Source organism: Scomber japonicus, chromosome 14 (assembly GCF_027409825.1).
Source record: "Scomber japonicus isolate fScoJap1 chromosome 14, fScoJap1.pri, whole genome shotgun sequence".
In the NCBI taxonomy this organism is placed as follows: Eukaryota; Metazoa; Chordata; class Actinopteri; order Scombriformes; family Scombridae; genus Scomber; species Scomber japonicus.
The window spans coordinates 15299884-15325863 of record NC_070591.1 but is presented as its reverse complement, the minus strand read 5'-3'; the positions used below and the strand labels follow the sequence as shown (position 1 = coordinate 15325863).

Sequence of the window (25980 nt, the reverse complement as noted above, 5' to 3'; positions counted from 1 at the left end):
CACTTAGGGACAAATCATCCAAACAGTCATCTGCCTCACTAGTCTGTTGGTCCCTTAGGTAGCTCTTCACTGACCCATTTCAATGGGTTAGCTTTTGTTAATGAGCCAACAGCACAAACAACGTTGACAACAGAAAAGACCGAGCTCCTAATGGCAATTATAGCTTGGGTGCTGAGAGGCATTTAGTCATCACGTTTTGTTGTTTGGGGCTATTTGTAGAGGTTGTTTTGCATCTTAAAGTAAATTTGTGAGTGTTTCATTAAATTGGATCTATGTGCAAAATGGCGCAAGTGATTGAAACCCATAAAACTGTGAACATTTATTCTCTGTTCACTCAATTAATTTGCAGTGCTGGATATTTGAATCCCTTTGGTTGTGAATGAGCTGCTGTTAGACACTGATAAAATCAACCCAAATTCAATTTACCTTGTAGTATTCATGACTTCCCGTGTCACAGATTCATTGTTGTTAGCTAAAAAGAACTGAGGAGACAAACGATCAACAGTTTGGTGGAGTTTTTCTCTCCTATCTATTTTTCAAAGCAGGCAATTAGGCCTAACATCACAGCCATTTAACTAAGTCTGTACACCAAATTGATTCAGACTCAAGCGTTGGACCTTGCAGACATGGTGCATTTACTTATGCAAATGCTTATCTCTCTGTGTGATTGGTTAATTAACCTGTAATGCAGATAGTCCTACCCATGCACAGTGGCCATTTGATGGCTAAATTGTGGGTCAATTGGGTTTTTAACATTTTCAAAGCAGACTTAGAGGCATGTCTTTGTTCCATCTAGTCTTGTGTGGCTTTTCTCAGTTTAATGACTCGCTCTGTGGGTCCCGTAAGGTTAATGTGTTTAAACTCACTGTAATTGAGCCTTTGACCCATCTTTCAGGGTTTTTAAAAAAATCATAATATGCCATGTTTCTGCTCCTTGATTGTTATTCCCTCTCCCTTCCTCCATGCCCTGCCCCGAACTCTCCACCCTACCCCCTTTCTATCCTGAGTTATGAGCATCCCCATGGGAAGTCATTTATAATGCCATTGGAGTGACAATAATGTGTTTGCACACCATTTCATTCTGCCCTCCGTGCCTTGGCAGGCTTTTATGGGCCACATTTTTGTTTCCCCAGAAAAACATTGTCCAACCATCCTTGGAGAACATGCAAAAGCATTTAGCCCAAACTGGAACTGGACAGCTTCCAGTGAGTTAAATACATTACATAACACTTCATCTTTCATCAACATTTGAGATAAACATTTGTTGGTGCTTTTGCAACTACAGTACTTTACAATTTTGATGCTAAAAGCTAAAAAAAAAAAAAAAAAAAGGTGGGGGTGTGTAATGTGGTGAAGCTACTGCACTGCATCTCTTTTCATTGTTCACTGAACAATTATGTTCAGGTTTTGCTGTCATGTAGGTATCATTCCACATGAGATACAAGCACAACTCTTGACAGCCCACATGGATTTTTTCAGATCTTGCCACCAGCCGACTGACATCTCGTGACAACATGAGAATCTCTTGTCATTGGGATAACATTCCCAACGATATAAAACACTAGATGCAACATGTCATAGTGACTTGCCATCCTGGGATAGAACCATATGGCAGCCGTCTTTGGGTCCAGTTTCAAACTTCTTGTAATTGGAATCTATGGTAAGAACTGTCTTTGGTATTTTAAATGTCTAATATACTACATTAAGCAATATTTTTATGTAGAAATCATAAATAAAATTGTGGCCTATATTGACAGGCAATTATGATCAGAATCACTAGAGAGAGAAACAGACCTATTTATGAATATCATAAATTTTAAACAAGACAAGAGATCTCCCTCTCTCTCTCTCTCTGTCACACAAGCATACACATGCACACACACGCACACACACACATATACACACACACACACACACACAGAGGTTGAAGGGTATTGCTAACTGTTAATGAGGAGTTGCGTTTGTTGATAAAGCAGAACTCCCCTTGACCTTTAATAACTATGTGTGGCTAACATTGCTGTTGTGTTGATTTGCCTGGACTTCACTTTTTCAAGTAGCTGGCATGCTGGATTTGTCTTGGATTTAGATGTGAGAACGGGCTCTTGTATGTTTACTTTATACTTGATTAACAGCTACTTGCTCTTATAACCTATCTATTTAGCTAACAAATTAATGCTGCTGAGAGCTAGCAATTAGCAGTAACTTTGACTTGGACTTTGACTTTCGACTCACATTTGGTCCGTTACTTGGTTAGCTAGCTTTATTTGACAATAAAGCACGTCAGGGTGTTGCTTACTTGTGATTGACAAGTTGCTATCAATGTGGTTTGTGAGGTGCTGCAGTTGGACCCTGGGGAGCTCCTCCCTAACTCTGCGTGCTCATCCAAATATGGTCACTTCTCATCACTCCTGGCTCCAAAAAAATAAGATGGAAATGGTAAAAATGCCAAACATGAAGCTTCAAAACAGGAATCCACAAACCAATGGGTGACGTCATGGTGGCTATATCCATTATTTTTGTACAGTTTATGGTGTAGACAGGTGATGTATGTTGGTGAGGCACTTACGCAAGGGCTTTTTAGTGCAGTCCTTTCCATGTAATTAAATGTGTTTGTCGGTGTTATGTTGTAGGTGATCCTGATCTTGACTAAGCTGTATGACTTCAACCTTGGGGCTGTTACTGAGAGTTCTCTCTGGAGGTAAGTATCTTGTGTTAATTATTGTTACCTTTTCACCTAAATAGAAAGGTTGTGACATCACTGCAAGGATTTTATAAAAATGCAAAGCCATAGCCCTAAAAACAATAAGATTAATATATTCATAGAGGCTGCAGTATACTCTAAGTATGATTTATGGTGCTCTCCCTTGCTAGGATATGAACAATCAAGTTACTCTGGAAGCCAATATGAAGCATGTTTTAATAAAACAATCTGAAGTAGTTCACAATGAAGCGTGCTCCTCTTTACTTCCTGCAGTACCATAAATAACACAACTAAGACTGTAGCAACCTTTTAGAAAAGGTCCAACTGGTTGACTGTCCATCATCTGCATATTTTTTCTTTTTTTGAAAGATAAACTGGAAGGGTTATCTGAGGGGTTTAAATCTGTGGTTCTTTTCTTCTGACGTAGAAACTTTTTTGATGGAGTTTTTGATTGATTTTCAGCTGTAACCTTTTGTTTCAGAAGCAATTGACATGCAATTGCTACTGTATAGCTGTAGTAATTCCATTCAGTATGTATTGAGAGGTGAGTTACAGGGCTCTGTCAGGCCATAAATAAGAATGGAATTCATTAAGGATTATAACATAGAGCCCAATCCAGCCGTTGATAAGCCTTTTTTCTCACCTCTCACATAGCCTGCAGAGAACTCATTTCATTTTGAAATACACGTGAAAAAGAGACCATCAGTCCGCCAAGCATAGAGTTTGAAATTAATATCTGTTTCACCAGAGGGGCTGCTAAGATTTACACCCGACTTGACACATTTTGAAATCCCATATTGTGTACAGGAGGTCTTCCATCATCAAGGTGTCTACTTAACAATAGCACCACGAGTAAATTAGAGTGTACCTCAGGGGGTGCATGAAGGCTCTTAGTATGGGTATTAGAAAAGCAGAGCTTTGAATGTTATGAAAAGAAACGGGAGTAAATGATTCCTGTGATAACACAATAAATGATTTATGACTACAGCTCTGAGCCACTGTTGGTGGCAAAAAGCAATGTGCAGATCAATGGATGACTTGCAGAAGCTATCTTAATACACATCAAGTCTCTTTGTGTTTTAGATGACTCGCCTTCTGTTCTAAAGAACTTTACAATGTAATAACACCTTTTAAGAGGCTTTCTTCCACAGCCACAATCAAAGAGTGATATGCCAAACTGAAAGGAGTACTTAAGCACAAATACAAATGTGTTTAGGAGAAAGTCTTTGAAAACAATGTCAATGGTAAATGGAACCATTCAGATTAATGTACAGACAATGATAGCAGACACTGGGTATCTATCCAATTATGCAGTGAAATTACATTTGGAGGCACTCAGGTAGAACTGAGAGTGTGGATTGGATGTTTGTGGCGAGGAGAAATATGAAAATTGTCATGACAAACACATCTACAATGTCATAGGATGCATGGACTTGTAAGGGACAGGCAATTTTGTGAAGTGCCAGTGTCTATACATGTACATGTTTATTCCTGCTGTCATTTAGTACTGTATGTTGCAAGATCTAAATGTCTTATTATATTTAAACACAGGCCATTTAATTAATTAGAGTAATTAATTTTCCTCTTGGTCTGCTTTTTAATAAATTATTCCACCTTAAACCTGTATAAGTCACCTTTGTAATGTTAATTTGTTGTACTGCAACGTGATGACACATTTAAGCTCGTCATTGCTGAAAAGACAACTGAATACCAGAGGACGGAATTAAACATCTAAATCAGTTTGAGAAAAAAAGACATTCTAGCACTAATTAAAGATAAAAAATATATGAAAGGGTATTTCATCACTGCGTTGAAAAGGATGACTATTATATTCCTCAGTCACTGTCTTCAGTGTTAAAGCTTCTACCAGCATGAATTAGGGATAAAACCTTATATAAGCTTACAATGTGTTCATTGGTCTACTAAAGCACTATGTCCATGCTGGATGTGTCATTCATTACTGCTGACCATTTTCAAAAGTGTATCTGAATATCATAAATTGATTTCATACTATGTAGGCAGCCACTGCTTTAATTACATGTCAGCATGACATGAAAATCATCCTACAAAGACTTCAAACTTGCTTGACAAGTAGTATAAAGTAAAGGCTTGGACTGTATTACTGTTTGTTAAAGCTACATTATTGTTGTTTGTGGGAAAACTGCCTAATGACTATCTCACCCTTTTTTATTCAGGAAGTTACCAGACTTGCATTATGGTTCTCTTGATGTCCATATTTTCTTGTCAAAATATCTTGTTGTCAAAATGTGAATGCAACACTCGACACTTTTTATAAAGACATTTTTTAAAGCCCTTAACATATTTACTTTACTCTAAGCCACAGCTACTCAGTGTCACTGTTTCTCACCAAAATGCATTGCGTGTATGTGCTGAATATATTAACTTTCTCATAAAACATTTGCAAAACATTTTGAAAATGTTTTCCTGCATTGTTTACATCCATGTTTACTTTAGTAGCAGTAGTGTTTCCTGTCTTTTGCTGTCACACTGCTACGTTTCTTTGTAGATCATTGCCACCAATTCTTGATCAGTGGTGTAAGATTCATCAAATAGCGTCCCTTTTATTTCATAGACAATGGCAATCTTTGAGATAAATGTGTTCCTATCTTGCTTTGACTACTGCTTCACCTTCACCAGCTGACACCGCCCTTCCATACATATTATTTCTCTTCTTCATCTTGTTCTTCTATGCATTTTACAATTTGCATGCACGACACATTTCCATCACTGTCTTCTGCAGTAGGTAGTAATTTATATCTTGCCACACGTGTGCTTGTACGTGTGCCTCCTCATGCTAGTAGAGCACAAGATACAAACATCACTTATGATCAAAACTACCACAAGGCTTCTTTAACAGTGATGAATTTAATCATTCTGTTTGACTAGCACAGTTTTTTAAAAACACATTCTCTGTAACTCTAAATGACTACTGAAAGCTTCTGCTGTTTATTCAGTCAACACCCTGTGCCGAAATGTGCTGGTTGAATAAAGAATAGACTCTTCCAGATGTGAGTTTGCATTGTGTTATTTTAGGTACAGCACATTTCTTGCAGGGCTGCAACTAAGTGCTTTAAACGAGAAGCAAAATAATACATTAGTCTAAAGCTAGACTCTGTGTGTTAATTTTCTTTCCAAACCTGGCTATGAATTTAAAGCAAAAGGCAGTATCAGTGGTAGAAAATCAATCTGAAATTGCATGGTATGCTTTAAAGATGCAGTCATGTAAAGAATAATTGATTTGCAGTTAATGGGCTAACACATGCCAAATCACTGGCACAGGGCTTTAAAATTTGTTTCAAGCAGGTCTCATAAATCACAATATTCTAATTTTCTTTTTCATGTAACATGTTTTTTTCGTTTGTGTCTAGATCCACTGATTATGGAAGCACCTACACTAAGCTCAATGACAAAGTGGGTTCAAGGACAGTTTTAAGTTACCTGTATGTCTGCCCTACCAACAAACAGAAGGTCAGCATTTTCTTGTTGCTTTTATCTCTGTCTGATCTCCTTCAAGCTTAGTCCTGACATCAAATTATAGTGTTTTTTTGTTTTTTTTAAATTGCTGTGAAATGGCAGTATCTGTGTCTCTCTTCCTCTCTCTCTCTAATGCCATATCCCTCGTGTGGCCCTCTGTACTTTAGATAATGATGCTTAGCGACCCAGAGGTAGAGAGCGCTGTTCTCATCAGTTCAGATGAAGGGGCAAGCTTTGAGAAGCATCTCATTAACTTCAACATCCTGAGTCTGCTCTTCCACCCTGCACAGGAGAACTGGATACTCGCTTACAGTCATGACAGCAAGGTAGATTCTGAGTAAATCAACAATGAACTTTTAGGTGTTTATTATTCATATACTGTAGCATTTTTTGAATGTAGTTTTTATTGGATTCGGATGAGGATGTGATGATAGCTGTGAAGCTCATTGATACTGACTTTCTCCTAAAACCATGTGTGACATGAAGATCAGCCTAATTTTGTCTTGCAGCTGTACAGTTCAATGGACTTTGGGAAGAAGTGGCAGCTTGTTCACGACAATGTGATGCCAGGCCGATTCTACTGGTATGATTATAGGGATCCTATTTTTTAAAAACTGTTTTGCACAGTGATTGATTGTAATTTGCATAATGATAGTGTTCATGACCCTATGCTGTCAGAAGGATCCAGTGACCTCTTGTCAAAAACAGATCTCTTTCATTCCAGTCAAGCATAAAACTGATTAAATCCATGTCACGTAGACCTGCTTCTTTTTCTATAGCACAAATATGACATGCTGTTTTTGTTGTTGCTGTCATTTAGTAATCTCAACTGCTCGGGCACAAGGCGTTGAATATTGATGTGAGCCCGTTTATCCCTGTTTGTCATGGTATGTGTCAAACCAGAGTGTGTTTTTTAGCAGAGAAAGAAAGGACATTGGTTGGAGGACATCCTCTCCACATGCATGAACAGCCAGACGTTTTGATAAATAAGAATAGCGCAGCAGGCATAGTGGCGCCCAAAACAATGCATTATTTGTGCTCTTGAAAAATAGCTATTTCTCAAAATGGTATTTCAGCCACCTACAATTTCATAACAACACAAATTTTCTGCAGTAGGTATTTAATGGAATAGCTGATGTTTTGCAACACCTCTACCTTGTTGTTTTCTCTGTCAATGCTTTTTTGTGAATTGAGATTAATTGCCACTGGTGGCACAAATTCTACACTGACTGATCCACAGGAGATAAAAAAACATGTTTCATAAAACATTACTGTCCATTTACAGCTGTGATACTTAACCTGGCCTTTCAATCTCCTCTTCTCATTCTCATTTTTACTCTCTCGCCCTCATTCCTCACTTCTTTCTGCTCCTCTCTATCTTCTCCTCCTCCCACTCTTTCAAGGGCGGTAATGGGGCTGGACAGAGAATCAGATGTGGTCCACATCGAAACGCGCATCGCAAAAGGCTGTGAGTGCTACACTACTATTTGCAGCAGTAGCAAGACCCACAGGACCCCTTACCTCTCATTTTGAGTGAGGTCACCGGGAAGATGAGACCTGTTCTGCTGTTCAGATTGGTCCCTGAAGTCTAGTATAGCAGAATAGGTGTCTCATGACAAAAACAGAGAGTTTAGCAAGTTGATGGATGTTTCTTCTCCTTAATCTATCCCCTGTGTCTTATAGACAAACCCTTCTAAACAGCATGGTATATTTGGAGGAAATACTCATCTTCCTCCTGTGGTAAATCTGTATCTGAATTAGTATACATACTAACATACAATCACTATACTCTTTTTGTCTCAACGTGTTGTGGTTTGACCCACCGCAAGAGCTCACACTTTTTTAGTCTTGAATCTCAACTAATTTGGGTTGCAAAAGGGCAGACTGTGTAATATCAGTGGTCTGTATTTTCTTAATTAGTAATACAGTTACTCAACTTTCAAGTTGTTTCAGGACTGTGAACTTGAAGTATATTTAGCACATGCATATTGTATAACAGCTCCAGTGCATACAAAGCACTGCTTCAAGGTAAATGGTTGTAATTTATTTCTGATTGATTTCCTTTTTTCCTCTTTCCAGGCGCCAAGTACGTCAAGTGCAGAGCCCAGCGATGCACAGAAGCCAACAGACAGTACCTCTTTCCTGGACATGTAGACACCAACTCACTGGTTGTGCAGGATGAATATGTTTTCACACAGGTTTGCATAGTTATAGCTGACCTGTATTTTTCAGGTTTTGTAAGGCAATATTAATTTAGACTAGTTCATCTTTTCATACAAAGTGTGCTGTCTCATAGAATTTTGATTTTCTTATTTTTTGGATTTTGTTTTTTCTTTCGGTTCTGTTCATCTTGCATCCAATTCATGCTTTTCCATCAAAACCCACATAATGGTTTTCCCCAGCACACCTGTTCCCCACTTCCCCGATGTGTGTTTTGATTATGTTTTGTCTTGTTCATGTCAAGGCACACTCAGTCTTTGAGTTTCCGCACAGACATTCTCCGTGCCTGAAAAATGTGTTTGCTAGCTGAGAGCACACAGGAACTGTGAATAGACAGGTTGGTGTCCTGATTACTATTCACTCTGACTTTGACTCCAATTAGACAGCAGCAGTCAGGGTCATTATTAGAAATGTAATTTTCAAATGCCCTCCACTGTCATTGATTTCCATCCACAGCTAAGTAATTTTCAGTTGGTCAGCCTTGATGCATTTCAGCAAAAGAAAAATAGAGTGACAGTAGTTTTTTCTGGGGCTCAATGTTTGTAGTAAATCATTCTACAATCATTTGAATAAATACTCCTAAATGTTTACTGTTTATTTTTAATTTATTTATCCAGACATACAGATTTAATCTTTTGATATGATATGATGTTGCAGCAGCAATACTTTAGCAGCGACCCAGTTTCACTTTCAACACACTTAATCCACAGACTTGATTGAAATGGCTGCGATGTAAGAATGAAAATGTGTGGAGAAAAAATATATCACAGCGTGATTCAGAAATGGTGATTCAATAAAATGCACAAATTGCATTTAGCTGAGATGAGATTGACCGTCAAGGATGAGGCAGGCACCGAGGAAGATGCTGGTGAAAATAACTGGACACAGAGTGTCTGCGCGGAGCTGTGGTGGCACAGATGACTTTCTTCTGACTTTCATTGCTTGGGGCAGTTGGATTTAACTTGACAAAGAGTAATGAGGTTATCGATTGGGCTACAATGAAATAAGCAGTCTTCAACACCTCCATAGTCTCATGGGAGAGAAGGAACAGCCAAGTGCAACATCCTCAAAAATGTGGCCTGGGAAAATGCAGCTCATTGATTTTCGATAGATTATTCCATTAGAGCCCTAATGTAGTGTGTTGGGGGACAAACACCATCATTCTAGTTGATTAGAAAATAAGCAATCAAGTAGTGTTGCTCTGCCTATAAGTGGATGGGTAAGTGGTAGTGCATTAAGATCTTCAAGACACACTGTAGATAAAACCAACACAATTTTCAGTGCCTCTTAGCTTTAGACTAATTGAGATAATGATAATAATGTCTGTTGTGCTTGTAATTTCAGTCCTCATTTGGCACTGTGGAAAACTGAGTAAAATTACAAGTGTTTTAGTCAGCGTCATTCATGCGTTGTGAATTAATATACCTCCTTCAGGAGATGTCCTAATTCCACCATAGAGTCACATTTAGGATGCTGGCAAATTCTCTTACATACATTATGTCTTGTAAAAACCTCCAACCCATTTGATTTTTTCACACATTTTGCAGACAGCCTACATAGTCATCTCTATGTAGGACAGTATCATACTCATGGCATCAATCAATAATGTTAAGAGAGTCACAATCCTAAAATAGTAAACAGTACTAAAAATAGTAAAAATTAGATGTAAGATATAGTGATGCACTGTATATGTGGGCTCCTTAGAAAGTGACAAAGCTTCTTTCATTTCATTGTCAAGGTAACTAAGACGGGACGAGCCAGCTACTTTGTGTCCTACATGAGAGAATCCTTCAAGCGAATGAAATTACCCAAATATTGTCTACCAAAGGTAAGCACCAAAAACACAATGAGTGTCAAATAATGAAAGATGTATTCTCATAAAGAAACAGGATTATTGTGTTTGCTCTGAAATGCTTTTTTTCCCTTTTTTGTCAGATCTGAGTTTTACACCAGCGTTCTTTTGTCGAGAATTGTCACACTTTATCAAATACTGTCTTTTAAATTGCTTTTGTTTGCTTTGCACCAGTCATTCTCTCCAATTCTCTCTTTCTGTCTGTCTCACTTCCTCTTACCCAAATTTTCCTTTAGGACATGCACATTATCAGTACAGATGAGAAACAGGTATTTGCTGCTGTCCAGGAGTGGAATCAGAACAACACTTACAGTCTGTATATCTCAGATTCCCCCGGGGTCTACTTTACCCTTTCATTAGAGAATCTGAGAACCAGCAGAGGACCTGCCGGTAACCTACTGGTTGACTTTTATAAGGTGCGTAGTTAGTCTTGGTTGTGGGCTGCTGCTGTCACTGTGACACTAATTCCCCTTTCAAGTTGTAACACATGGTAGTAGTCAGTTCACTGAGCTGTGATTATAATCAAAGACTGCAACTAAAGTTCTCATTATTGATCATAATCAGAGGATTATTTTCTCCAGCAATAAAATGCTTGAAATTGCTCATTTTGTCTGACGAACAGTCCAAAATCAAAATATATTAATTTTAAAAACATGTAAGTAGCTGCTGAAAACAAATGTTTAACAATAAATTGGTTCTCATAATAGTTGTAGATTCACTTTGTCAATTAACTGCAAATAAAAGCATCATGATTGTTACATCCGGAAAGTACCTTAGATATCAATGCATTTTATAAAACGTGCATGTATATTGCACATAACTTTAACAATGCATTAAATTATAGACTTCTTTCTGTCTTACTTTACAGGTTGAGGGGATACACGGCATGTATCTAGCCAACAAAATGGTGGACCATCACATTAAGACGTTTATCACATACAACAAGGGACAAACATGGGCGCTACTGCCAGCTCCTGCCACGGATGTGGTTGGAAATAACATTCACTGCATTCTGGTAAGCTTGAGCCTTTGGGCAGGAATGAGTAAATGCTGTTATTCAAGGGAAATGAAGCTTATGATATACTGCACATATCATTCATCAAATATTTCAACCTCATCAGCTGTGCTTTGGATATTCTTTGATTTAGAGCCACATTTGCCAGATGCCAGATTTAGCACTAGTTAGCTGTTTTAGCTTCTTGAATGGAACAGGAGATGCATCTACTCCAGTCATTATGTTCTTTAGAGAGTGTCTGAAGTAATGTATGTTGTTTAGTTAATAGTTAGTTACAATCGTTCCCCATGCCATACAAATGACCACTATGTTCTTGTCTCTTTCTGACCCTTCTCCAACCTCAGCTGTTTGAAAAGCCTTATTGATGTTTTTCAGTGCGCTTTAGTTGGAGAGATGAGTGAAAATGATTTGAATCAATTTTGCCAGTTTTATCAGTGCATCTTGGGGAATTTTAATTACATGCCTTGTTTGCTTTAGAATGAAACAATTCAAATGCCCTCTGTGTCCTCTCAGGCATTTTCTTTTCTTTCCTAGCAGAGGAGATGGGAGGAACAAAGTCTTTGTTTTATAAATGGCCTGTGAAAATGTTCTCTCAATGGGAAGTTTGATGGCAGAGCCAATTATAATTGCTTTTGTTAAGATCTGTCTGATACGTATTGTCTCAACCTGTGCTATATTGGAATCCATTTTTGTTGACAGCCATTTTGTTCGCTGCATCTTCATCTGGAGATGTCAGAGAATCCCTATACATCTGGACCAATCACAAGCAAAAAGTCTGTACCAGGAATCATTGTGGCTACAGGTAGAGTAACACGAAGGACATGTATTTGTTTTATAGATCTAACAGAGGTGGTTAGACTAGCTATTTTTTCATCAAATGAAGTATCTTTCGTTCTCATGTAAATGCATTGCAGCAGTGCAACCTCAAAAACAGACACAACTAATCACACAGTGCCCTCTTTCTGTCATTGAAATCTGATACTGAAACTTCAACCCCTCAATCTCATATTTAGGGTGTGATGATTAGGTTACAGTAAGCAACAAATCTGTCCTCTGGTGGAGAATAAGGACATACACAGATTCACAAAATAACCCTTAACAGTTTGATTAGGTGATTGTGCATTTAGATGTGGTATGGCTCCGCAGTTAGCCAAGCCTTTGCTATGTAAATACAAAGTGGGTGAAATTATTCATGTTTTTGTACTCAGGGAATATTGGAACAGAGCTGTCCTCTACCAACCTTGGAATGTTTTTAACATCTGATGCAGGAAATAGCTGGAGACAGGTGAGACCCATCTGGGTCTATACACATCACTTGTTTACCTTAAACAGATGATACATTCATATTGAAAGTGTTCTGTCACTAGTGGAAGAAATGTTGTTTTTTCTGTGTGCACCAACTGTAGATCTTTGATGAAGAACACAACATTTGGTTTCTTGACAATGGAGGGGCTTTGCTGGCAGTGTTGCACGCAGCAACACCGATTCGACACTTGTGGTAGGTGTCTGTTAGTTGACATCATAATTACTGTACTGGAGGTATAGATAGTGGAGGTGTTGGAGGTGTAGTGGGAAATTACATGCATATAATTTCCTTTTTTCGGGTTTGATGCAGCATATGATTACATTTAATGTTTTGAAATGCTGATGGACCAAGTTTGCATGATTATTGTATCGGCAGTGCAGCTTCAGAACTGACAGAATCATTTCCAACATAAGAGAGTCTGTTACAGCTTTGTACTCTTGGTTGGATATGATGGTTTGAGTGCTTTTATGTAAATCAGAAGTAGAGCCGGGTGGAAATATGAGACTGAGCATGCCCTCATAAGTCCCTCATATTGTGGGAGCTTTGTAACACTATCTACTGTGATGTCCCTGCACACTACAACCCTGTCAAAAGTGATTAAGCTCTGACAAAGGTGATTTGAAACCCCCCAAATCTATTTTCTAATGCGACAACCTGAGTCACATCTCTTCTTTCTGTTGTTCTGTCATCTTCAAAAAATTTACCTGGACCAAGGAACATTTGTTCTATTGTTCAGCCTGTTGTGCAGATAATCTTTCACATTTGAGAGAATCCATTTTTCAACTGTGGAGAAAACTAAATGACCTGAAATCGTTTATCATATTTTTTACTTTGTTTTTCCATCACTTAACTTGTGTGCTTGTAATGTTTAATGTTATATGCATACAAAATATAGTATATCATCTGCCCAGATAAATCAGCATGGATAGCTAGAAGGGCAGACAGATGTTTTTGAATTGACAGTTGCATTGTTCTTTTAAATGCAGGATCAGCCTTGATGAAGGAAAAAAATGGGACCGCCACAGTTTCTCCTTGGCACCTCTATATGTGGATGGAGTTTTAATGGAGCCAGAATCTGACAATCATATTATCACGTAAGCAGTGCAATCCATGAGGAGTAAAACAAATATAAGGCTGGGACAATTAGCTCTTCTGTTGATGTAAACAAATAAAGGTCCACTTGATTTTCCCCAGTGACTAAAACTAGCTCCAACTTTAAATCAAAGACAATGTTATCTTGTCAGTGAGCATGAATGGCATTCAGATTTTTCATGTGCTGTTGTAACAATATCATATCAGAAACCTGTATATCTGCATCTCATGATAGATAGATCTGAATTTTGCATTTTGAATTGTCCTCCAGTTTCTTTGGACATTTCAGCCATCGGTCAGAGTGGCAGCTGATTAAGATCGACTACAAGGGCCTCTTTAGTAGGAGATGCATGGATGGAGATTATCAGACGTGGCACTTGCTAAACAAGGTATCAGCAATATTAAACATTATTGATTTATTGTCAACTTCAAGTGACGCCCACTGTCACTAAACACAGTACTCTCGTATAATGCATGAACAAGAATCTGTCTTTCTGTCACTCTTGTTTCTTTGCAGGGTGTCTTTCAATCTTGTGAAAAACTATATTTTTTTCTGTCTTTGATAGGGAGAGCTGTGTGTGATGGGCGAGAAGCAGATCTATATGAAGCGCAGGCCAGGCAACCGTTGCATGTTGGCGCAAGACTATTCGAGGATCTATTCCTCCGAGCCTTGCCTCTGCACAGCCTATGATTTTGAATGGTAATGACTTCTTTTCTCAGCTTTCCCAACAGGGACTATAATGTGCTTTTATCCTGAGTGATCCTTAATTTCCTTCATTATATGTTTACCAAACAGCGCCTCTCCTTTGAACATCTAATTCAATTGTACTTAATTATGCCTGCTTGTAGACATTTGTAATCAAAAACAGAAGTATCAGTATCCAGAACTTATAACTTAATATCCACCATACATTGCATATTTACTGGATAACCAATATGACTGTATTCATCAAATCTAATTATAGTTTGGAAATTGTAGATGGGAGTTGGGAACTTTTCATCATAGCACTGTAATTTGCATGTCAAGTGACTTATTAGAATTCAATTAATAATGAATCGCTAAATGAATTTTAAATATCTTTTATCCATCTGTATAAAATTCTGTTTGATCCTGCTTGTCTGACAATCATGTCTCTAGTTATGGTCTTAATATATGCCATGGAACTCAAATTGCGAAGCATTTTCCCCACTACAAAAGCATGTAGAAGCTAGATGATTTGAGTAGCAGTGTTTATCATTTTATGAAGTGCCGTGTTTTTTGGCAGTGACTATGGGTGGGAACGCCAGGCGGACGGGAAGTGCTCCCCTGCTTTTTGGTTTAATCCAAACGGTGCAGCTAAAAGCTGCAGCAACAGCCAAAGCTTTCTTAACAGCACAGGGTAAGTGGCCTCAAATGTTCAATCCATCACAGAACAATGTTATTCCATTCCAGCTTTTTTGTCTTGTCATCTATGACACAAACAGAAAATAATAATTTACTCCCTCATGGTTCAGAAAATGGCTCTGAGTAGGACTGAAAAAGTAACCTGAACTGTGTCCCAAATCCATAATACATCATCATGCTGGGCCGGGTTTGTCTCTGCAGCATGTTCACACTCAAAAAGTGACATCATTGGGTATACTTAACGCCAGTATGCATATCAGTGTGCTGGTGATGGACATTATTGTCCTTCAATGAATTGCATAAATGATGAGCCATTCACAGCTCGACAAAAATCAGCACAAATTGTGGATGGTGGATGATGAAACAGCTCCAGAGACACACCTTTAAAATGATCACATCTCTGGAACAATATTTAGCTTTCTCTTGACAGTGGCTTTGCAACATTGCAGTTTGATTTGATGTGCATTAACACAGATCATATGTCATTTTGTCTTAGTATAAAACACTGATGTAGACATCTGCAAAAACAATATACCATAGTACATACTGTATAGCTAAAATGGAACTGGGACATGACACTTTCTCACTTATTTTTGAAACTTTATGCTTCCAAGGTATCGAAAGGTTTTGTCCAATAACTGTAAGGAGGGAGGGAAGAACGTGTACTCACCCAGAAGGCAGGCGTGTCGTCCCAGACCACCCAGAGGCCTCCGGTTGTCCACCAGTCAAGGAGAGCTTAGCGCAACTGTTGGAAGCAATGTTACTTTCATGGTCTACCTGGATGATGTGAGTCATATCACCTCAAACTGTTGCTGTAGTGTTACATGTAGCTGAATATTGTGGTACTGATATTTGTTTTAAAGGGTAGGTCCAACTAAATTACATTTAAAACATGAGTCTACAGCCATGCTAGCTGCTCTGTGTGACTGCACTCAGTCACCGTGGGGCTAAATGCTACTCTCAGCATGCTAATATGTTCACAGTGTGCTTACCATTGTCAACATCCCAAGCTGTTTTTTCATATTAAGTCCAGACAGTGTCTGGGGAATCAGGTCCAGACATTTTCTTTAATTGCCCTTTCACAGATGTAGCACACAACAGGAGACTGTCTGAATCAGATGCGTTCCCACCTACTGGAAATTCCTCCGATTGGTTTAGGTGAGGGGTAGAAGTGTGAATCTTTGGGAATTTCACACATTGATTTGATTCTGATTCATGGGTGTCCAAATCGATTCTCTATTCAAAACAATTCTCGATTCAAAAGCAGTTCTCGATGGAAGGAATAGAAAATGGTGCACTATTTTTATCTCTTGTTGAAGCTAAGTTTAATGGTCTGCAGCCTTTTTATTAACTGCAACAATTAATTAATTAATTAATTCGAAAGCATCTTATGGGCTCCTGTGAGATATAACAAAATGAGTGCAAAGAAGAGTTCTCTGCTATGTTATTAACATTACATTGCCAGTAGTGGAGAGCAGCCTCTCTGAGGTGAGACAGACTGAACAGTTATTTTCTTTACCTCAAAGTTGTTTAAGTGCTGCAGTGTGTGTTGGTCAGCTGGTCTGGTTTTTACTGCAAGTGATGGCACAGAAGGTTCAGTGTCCTTCACATTTGTCTCGCGAAGGTAATTATTTTGTCACTATGTATGACACTACAAGACAATGATAAGACAAGATAACACTAGCGTGTGTATGCTAACAGTTTATTTTTTTTACAAACAGGACAGGATTCAGGACGACTGCTCAACATTCAGGACTGTCTAGTCACTCTGCTTTGCCACAAGTTCAGTTTTCTCAGCACAGAGGCTGCTGCTGCTAATGTTGCCTAGGCCTGTTTCGAAAATAGGTCCGTTTTTTTGCTGCCCTCCACCAGCAGAGCTTTCTTTTGTTTGTTTTACTGCTTGGTGCCCTGATTCATTATGTTCTTTTTTAAGCTGCTATAGGCTAAACTTTCTGTCTTCAGTGGACCGGTTGTCAACTCACCGCAATGAAACGTAGCTTATGGGAAAGGTGTGTGTGAATTGAAAAGGGCCGGCCAAACCATTTTACACTGGCAGTGTAAAATGTTTTGGGCCATTGAAATAAACAGTCTAAAATAAAAGATACAATTGTTTATTTCTTCTTTTTTATTTTATTCTATTTTATTAGATCAATTTAATAATCCACTCTGAGTGGCCCAGTGGTGTAGAGTCTCGCAGCCTTCCTGGCATTCGCCTGGTCTGCCACATTACCATAGTCCGTCACTGCCTGCAGATAAAAACATCTCACTCGCTCGCTGTGAATTCTCCAAAAAATAATGTGCTGTGCTGTATTATGAATACAGCACAGCACATTATTTTTAACCCATGAGCCCAATCAGACATTACATGTACTTTGTACTAGAACTTTCAGGGTAACGTCCATTTAATGTCTGGTCCAAATGATTCGGACATTTGTTACATAACTTGAACTTGAAAAGGGTTGAAGTGTATGTGTGAAAGGGGCTTTATTTTGGAAATTTTAGCACGCTAGCACTTGCTAATTAGCACTAAACACAGTGCAGCTCAGGCCCATGGGAATGGTATTAGTTTTGCAGGTATTTAATCATTCACCAAAGTATGAGACAAATTGAATTTTTGACCTAATGATGGAACTACATGAAAATTCAGATGATCACCAATGTTTGGGAATTCATCCTGAGGGGAATATGAATGTTTGTACTCATTAAAGGGAATAGACATGTTATCGACAAACAAATGAAGCCTGGAAAAGCTGCTGGTCCAGACGGTCCAGCAGCTGAGCCATCCTCTGTGCTGGAACTCTGTTTGATAATACTATTATTGTAAAAATGTGTCTCTTCAGACTGTAATAACTATCCTGGCATAAGTGTGATTAACAGTTTGGCAAAGGTATATGATTACATTTTAAATAATAGACTTGTGTTCTAGTACAAACCCTCTGGATAACAAGCAGAGACCCAGCCCCAGAGAGGTTGAATTGAACAAGTTTAGACACTTGTGCTGCTCATAGATTATTGTATGAAAAAAGAAAAAATGCATATTGCATCTAAACCACGTTTGTAATATTAAAAGGCATTGGCTTCTGTATTGTTATGCTTAACATACAATGCCAGAACAAGCCTTCTCCAGTCCACAAGATGTACGCAACAAGGTTTTAATATTTCTTCTTTGTGCTGCTACTACTTGTATTAAATACTAAGTACTATAATACTAATAAGAACACGTTACACAACGATGTAGATGAAATGGATTCCTAAATGACTTCATGTGTGAAAACTAATGGATGACATCATGGCAACAGCAATATATAAATTTATTGAAAAACTTGAATAGTTTGAAACCTTTCGTAGCAAATGTGACACGGTTGTAAATGAGAAGAAAACAAAGTTTATGGTAATTATGGGCTCTGCCAAAGATCAACACCAAACAGACCTTGGATTTTTTACAGTTAGGCATTGTAATTGGTACACTTATCTTGGTGTTATATTTACCTCTGATGCAAATGTCCTGGTCTCATTGAAACTAGATACTGAGATGAAAGCAAAACAATTAAACAGACTAATGATCTTCTTAGGTGCAAATTATGATGCCCCATTCAGTGTGAAAAAAAGTTCACTTCAAAAAGTGTTTGAAGCTTGCCTCCTTTTCTGCTATTTTGTATGGCTGTGAGGCTTGGCTTTAAGTGTTTCTAAAATCCACTGAGATACTACATGGCCCTGGTGAATGTTTTGCTTGGAGTGAGGACCTCCACACCCAGCTTGAATTTTTTTTAAATCAGAGGCAGGGCTCCCATCAGTGTATGCTTTAGAAAGACAAATCGGCCCAATTCCTACGGAAGATGAAGCATTGACTTGATGTAAGACAAGATAAGATATAACTTTATTAATCCTGAAGGACAATTCTAGTACCAGAGATTGCTAAAAAATGACAACTACATAAAAATGAAAACCACAGAGTAATAAATGTGAAGTGTATAAGGAGTAAATGCTAAAACCAGCGCCTAATAGAATAATAATAACTGATCTTTCAGCTGTCCTTTCTGCAGAAGGGGGAGGAGTTATACAGTTTGATGGCCACTGGTAGAAAATGTTGCATGGTGATCTGTAAGGTTATGTAGATCAGCAAATATAAAATAATATAATAGACATATTTTGGACCAAACCTTGAATTAACTGTCCATTCACTGTACACAGTAGATGCCTATACACAGGGTGGTGTATACAACTTCTGCATGAACTTGAATACAGGATAAAATATGTGCTTTTATGTCCTCATACTCAAGAGATCTGATTAAACTTTGGCCATAACTTCAAATGATGTTGCATACTTGCTTGAAAATGTGTTGGGTTTTTCTTTTTTTCATTAATGTGTTGTATATAGAATTTAACCTAATGTTTTTATTTGATCATGTAAAACTATTTTATATAATTGCATTCTACACAGTTCACATCACAAATGTCAACCTCATGGTAGTATCAGAGGAAGAGTCAGGAAGTCACCGGAGTGAGACGGATTCATCCACTGGTAACAATTAATATCTGTACAGAATTGTGTACCAATTCATCAAGCAGAGGTGGTGATATTTGATTAGAGGAGTGGCACTATATTGGATATCAGTTAGACAGGATGTCAGCAAAGTCATTAAGATTCCTTTCCTTGGGGGCCATGAATATCTGCACCAAATGTCATGGCAATCCCTTCAATATTTGTTGAGATATTTTACAAAAAAACGAAAGGGCCAATATCATTGTGGTGCAAGGGGATCATTAGGTCATCTGGATAAATTGTCTATGAGCCATGAACACGTGTAGAAAATGTCATGGTTATCCACCTGTTAGTTTAGATATTTCAGTTTGGATCAAAGTGGTAGACTCACCAATATTGCCACCCCTATAAATGCCTAAACATATATTTTCCCACTAATCTTTAGCGGTATCTTATATTTACATAATTTCAATGTTTATTTGCTTAGGTGCTGATATATCCGCGAGATGCCTGCCTCCACCCAATTACTAAGTTGGCGAATATAATTTCTTTGTGGAGAATAAAACAAAGTCTGTCTTTGTTACACTAAATAATCACATACTTAACTGTGAGCAGTTTTTACTGCAATTTCTTTCTACTAAAGAAATAGTTTCTATAAACACTGTTGACAGGGTGTTCTGTGGATTATCCAGAATAACTGGGACACTGCCTTGGGAAAGAGAAGTTCCTGTTGATTTTTTAAAATGTAATTTTTCAATGCTGTGAGCAGCACAAATGAAATTCCCTTGACCTATTGTGTGACTGTAGCAGCAGGAATCTCCAAGAACAGATATCTCACAGCCGGGTAAATAAGACCAAAACTGTTCTGCATGGCGAGATATATCCAGGGGTGGAGTAGATATAAAAGTAAGATGGGTGAAAATCACTTTAATAATGGGAACATGTTTCTAAATTTTTGGTGATCTTATCATTGGCAAGACAGTGCCAGACTAAAACCTTTCATGACCTCTCTTGCCTCTGTAGTTCTCTGTTTACTTCCCCTGTTCTTTTCTCTGTTGAGTTTCTGTCTCCCTTGATTCATACTCACCTACCAAGTATTTGTGACATAGCTCATAGGACATCTAAGGTTCAAGCACTTTAATAGTGGACTGTGCTTACTTCACTCGTATGTGGTCTGATAGATGTATCCGGACCTAAGCCGATGTGACAGATGCCACGTCTTACTGTCTGTCCACAGGGAGATTTGCTGAAGACCAGCATCCAGCTAGACTTTGGGGACGGCATCAGGATCACATACTCTAACCTGAGCAGGACTGATGATGGCATCAAGCACATCTACAGAACGACTGGGATTTACAGAGTGACAGCTTCTGCTGAAAACAACCAGGGATCTGACAGCAGCACGCTGTTTTTACACATCACCAGTATGTGAATAAGAAACATCATTACTCATTCCTGTGGCAGTGCATATAGCATGAACCTCCTCTCTTTCATGGATAGTCACATCCGCACTCTGCTGAATTTCATTTCAGTCATGGTTGTGTTACTTTTATGCATCTTAGCGTTGGAAAATTCAAACGCATACACCTGGAGCTAAATGTACATCAGCTGTGATTACAATATTGTTTGCTGAATTTAGATGTGTTTTTTGTGTGTGTGCACTTATTTGTATGCACACATGTGCATGCATGTATGGATGGATGTGTGCTGGTGTATGTGTTCCTGCCTCAGGTCCAGTGGAGCGTGTATATCTCTCCGCTCCTATTGTAACCATCAGGGGGAAGGAGGCTAATCTGACTGCGGTGGTTTGGCCCAGCCACACCAGAACATTGACCTTCTTCTGGTGGTTTGACAACAGCTCCGAGGTGAGAAGCCTCTCCTCTTCCTCCTCCTCCTCCTTCCCTCACTATTGTTCCACAAACACATTTTATCCTGTTTATTGCAATATTTTCCATTATCCCACTCTTTTCTTGATGTCCTTGTGTTGTTTACAATTTCAATGTGTAAATTTACAGCTCTTTTCACACAAATCATGTAAAATGTGACTCCACGTGACCTATGTCTTTCCAGAGAATGTAGCTAGGTTGGTCATATTTATTTATCATGCTGATTATGTTCACTGCAGCACCGCCTCATTATACAGTATGTCAAGGGCTACACGTACATAGTATTCTATATTCCACTGAGATGATGCAGGTTTTTCTGTGTAATTGTCTGTGTTTTTACTTCTGAAATCCAGCCCATTATAACCTTGGAAGGAAGCATCTCATACACGTTTCAGAGAGAGGGAAAAAAGAAGGTCACGGTCCAAGTTGCTTCTGGGAACACCGTGATGCAGGATTCCAAAGTTATAACAGTTAAAGGTGAGTGAGCAGGACAGTCTTCAAAGCAGTTTAATTAGTGTGACGCATGTTACATGAATATGCAATATGGTATCTTGGTCCATGCTGCATGCGGCGGTACGTCTATGTTAACGTGGACTTATCTAATGAATAAAATGTCACGGTAACTGAACATGAAATCTTGAGGAGCAATTAACTTCAAGGCGTATGTTGCCAAATGAAAAAAGACAAAACTGCACATCGGATAAATCAAAATGGAAACTAGAAGTAGCATTAATATTCTAACAGACATCACTTCACCTTTTTTTTCCAGAGTTCTTCAGGTCGCTGCTGTTGTCGTTCTCACCAGCTCTTGACGAGCACAATCCTGACATCCCAGAGTGGAGGGAGGACATAGGCCGTGTTGTGCGGACAGCGCTGTCACAGGTACATCACATCCCTATTGCTGTGAGATCTCTCCTGGAGCCAATACGTGACACCAGTGGCTTTCAGGGTCATTACTCTTTTATACCTGTGTGCAGTATTGATACAACAGTCATGATGTTTTATGGCCCATGTGAGAAATTTGCCCATTTTTAGTTGACCCATGATGACGGTAACCAGACACAGATGTCCAGTGTGAATTTTAACAGAAGCTGATGTCAAAATATTTGTCATGGGATTTTATTGTCCAAAGTTTAAAAGTAACAACAGAAACTTTAACCTCCTTGGAGGATTTACTCCTACAGTACTTGTTGTATCTTCCTGTGGCTGCAGGTTTCTGGGGTTACTGATGATCAGCTGCTTGTTTCTCTGTACCCTGGACTTCCAACCACAGCTGAGCTCTTTATCCTGCCTGATGAGCATACGTCAAGTGAGCACAAGAGACAGCGTGAGGAGGCACTGGACACCGTAAGAACCATGAAACCATGTTTCACTTTCACTGATATGAAACATAAAATTATATAATCTGATATATGATTAGGTATGAAAAAATATATACAGTATGATTTCTTCCCCCAAAACATATCCAGCCCAGCAAACAATGTGATGTTCTCTATGTATGTTTTATACTACAGTAGCTTCTATGCAAAGAAGCCAGCAATAGTACAACATTTTGGAAACTATCAAACTATCAACACATTATGAAGTGATAATTAGTCAAATTAAAAATGTTTATTTATAGATTTGTATTTTTTTTTGCCACAGAGATAAACTAGTTGTTCACACCCACCTCTCACTCATCATGCCAAAATAAACTAATTGCCTTGGGCAAACATGACATATCAAACCCTTGTCAAGAGAGTAAAAAAGTGTATTTCCCGAAATGTCACTCAAACTTTTAGCCTTAGATATGTTTATTTTTGTTTATTTTAGCATAATGTCTCATACTGTTCTCTGTTTATTTTTGTGTTTTTGTTAAATACCTCAAACAGATATCAGATATTTTTGTCACTGCTCTGAACCAAGGCCTTATCCAGTTTGAGCTGAAAGCTGATATTCGCATTATTGTGTACATCACTCAGCAAACTCTGGGTAAGTTTGTTTGTAACCAATTATTTCTGCTCATTTGGACCAATGCAATTGTTGGATTTTGCAAACTTTTGCAGGTGCATGAAAAACAACAAAAAACAAAGCTTTCAAACAGGGCTCAGGCTAAATTTATGCCTTGTTAGTATAGTATGTCTTAACATCCACAGTGCGTTTGTTCTGCTGCTTGTGCTTGCTGATGTGCAAAAGATAAGCCATGTGTCTTTCTTGGGATGATTTGACATTGAGTTCTGCCCAGACCCTGAAAAAAACAAAGCAAACAGATTTCCAGTGTGAGATTTCTATCATACAGTATATCACAGGATTTAAATATCTTTCACAGTGCATCAGTTTTGCACCTGAGGTGGTTAGACAGTAGTTGTTGCTGTTTGAAATTAGCAGATCAATGACATGATTGACAAAGAAGGCATTTGGTATGCACTGAGGAAATCGGCAGGGTCACTGTGTCATTAGCATATCGCAAAAACGTGTCGATCAACCCTGCGTGGCTTTACCCTTTTCATCCACCAACGGATCTGTCTTCATTTGTGTCTGCATACAAAGGTCTGGGTTGCCTTTAAAATGATCCAGAAAGGTCATAGACTTCATAGGCTTCTTTCTGAAGGAGAGAAAGATAGACAGCAAGGGGAAATACTTTGAATATTGCATCTCAGCATTTAAAAAGCTATGACTATGCATAAGGTACCTGCATGACAGAACCAAGGGAGGATCAGTGGACCTCCTAAAGGTTCTTTTTAATATCCTGCAGGGATAACATGCAGAGAGTAGCTCTTCAATCTGCAATTGTTACATGACATAGGGTAATGATCTCCTTGAAATAAAACACAGCTTAGAAAAAAGGAGGACGTATCAGCATTTGTCTCTGTTATTTTATGTAATGTCAAAATGTGAGGTTCATTTGGTGCGTTTTGTCTTTCAGCACCACTTGTGGATACAAACTCCATCCACAGTGGTTCAGCCATGCTGATGCTGCTCACAGTGGTGTTTGTTGGTTTAGCTGCATTTTTCATCTACAAGTTCAAAAGGTGTGATCACTGGAATACAAAAGAACATTTTCTTGAGTTAGCCTACAAATTAGAAACTGTAAATGTTTGTCACTGGTGAAAACCTTTCATAGTTGCTCTTCTATTTTCTTGTCATCAGGAAAATCCCTTGGATCCATGTCCAGACTGAGGACAGTCATGAGAAGGAACCGGAAGTGATCAGTACAGTCGGCCAGAATGACAACATATCTAAAGTCAAGCTCAGTGAGTTTCCCTCTCAGAAAGAACTCATGGAAAAGGAGCTGGAGGCCAGGAGCAGAGGTATATCAGAAACATATTTACTTACTTTTACTATAATTTACTATGTGTATGTGTTACACAGTAAATACAGTATTTTAAGTGGATGTATTTTCAGGATTTTGAAAAAAACTGCATGACAGCTGTGATGCAATTTTTTATGCCAAAACTAAATTAAATACAGAATATTAATATCTGTGTACAACTCAGTCACATTAAGATTTAAAGAATTACTGATACTAATCCACTTTTTATTGCCATAAAAAACATGTCACTGAGCATCTGCTTTGAATACATTTTAACTGTATTTGGTGTAGTGATGCCAGTGATTTGATTACAATAAAATACATGTAGAAGCTTTTCTTTGACTGATGCTATGTGCAGCACACATCTGAGGTGCAAATCGCACAACTTCAGTGCCTGCACGGTAACCACGTATCACAATGACAAGTTAACTTTTTGATTGCTGTGGCTGGCATTCACTACGACGTTGTTCAGATTAGCACTTTTCAATCCCCGCAGACAGTGTGGACTGTTTGACAAAAGTAGAGTTGCAGTACTCCTGACACAGACATGTGGGCTGCACGCTTTTTTCTGGTCACTCAGCACTTTGGCTATTCCTCATTTCTCAGCTGTTTCTACCTTTCAAAGTCCATGCTGATTGGAAACAAATGAACTCCTTTTTGGTTTTTGAGAGTGTTTATTTACAAAAGGGCAGAGCAGCATGGGACCTTTAATTTCAGGCATTCTAGATTAAATTAATTCACATCCTGCTGTTTAAAGACTTGATTAAAAGTCTGAGGCTTGATTTCATTTTCATGCAGTCTGACTGTGGCTGGGATACAAATGCTCCCAATCCATTTTACATCCAAGTATCCACTAAGGTCTAGATCTATAATCTGTTTTCAAATGAACTCACTTTTGCAGGTTACTCTCCAGCTCACCACAGGATAAATCATTCATCCATTTTGAATTTTGAATATTGCCTTCATTTGTTTATGTGCAGAGTTATAAAATATGGAAGGTATGACTTGTGACTTATTTGTTACAATTTCACTATGAGTAATGTGAAGTGTATTTAAATAATGAATATTATGAGCAGAATATCCCTGCCAGAATATTTCATTGCCTTCACGGTAGGTCTTGCTCCAGCCAATCTGATACATACGTCTTACCAAGGGAAAAACATTAGCTGGTTTGAATTTAATTAATGTCTGAGTTCAGTGATTTTATGTGTTCTCATTTTATCCCAAATTGATTCACAAGAAGAGGAAAAACTT

The 25980-nt window shown here is 38.4% G+C and overlaps 1 protein-coding gene across 1 annotated transcript in view; it reads left to right on the top strand.

Moving 5' to 3' along the window:
• sorcs3b (sortilin related VPS10 domain containing receptor 3b) overlaps positions 1–25980 on the top strand; it is a 42906-nt gene that overhangs the window by 14823 nt on the left and 2103 nt on the right. Inside the window, exons 2-26 of the mRNA XM_053332479.1 lie at positions 2631–2698; positions 6091–6190; positions 6364–6522; positions 6706–6779; positions 7600–7664; positions 8276–8394; positions 10155–10244; positions 10505–10684; positions 11137–11283; positions 11983–12085; positions 12492–12568; positions 12690–12781; positions 13576–13683; positions 13953–14070; positions 14248–14381; positions 14947–15060; positions 15680–15851; positions 20786–20972; positions 21280–21413; positions 21788–21911; positions 22204–22316; positions 22647–22781; positions 23306–23405; positions 24340–24445; positions 24564–24724. Of these exons, the coding sequence (XP_053188454.1) occupies positions 2631–2698; positions 6091–6190; positions 6364–6522; positions 6706–6779; positions 7600–7664; positions 8276–8394; positions 10155–10244; positions 10505–10684; positions 11137–11283; positions 11983–12085; positions 12492–12568; positions 12690–12781; positions 13576–13683; positions 13953–14070; positions 14248–14381; positions 14947–15060; positions 15680–15851; positions 20786–20972; positions 21280–21413; positions 21788–21911; positions 22204–22316; positions 22647–22781; positions 23306–23405; positions 24340–24445; positions 24564–24724 (2980 nt within the window). The remainder of the gene's footprint in view (positions 1–2630; positions 2699–6090; positions 6191–6363; positions 6523–6705; positions 6780–7599; positions 7665–8275; positions 8395–10154; positions 10245–10504; positions 10685–11136; positions 11284–11982; positions 12086–12491; positions 12569–12689; positions 12782–13575; positions 13684–13952; positions 14071–14247; positions 14382–14946; positions 15061–15679; positions 15852–20785; positions 20973–21279; positions 21414–21787; positions 21912–22203; positions 22317–22646; positions 22782–23305; positions 23406–24339; positions 24446–24563; positions 24725–25980) is intronic.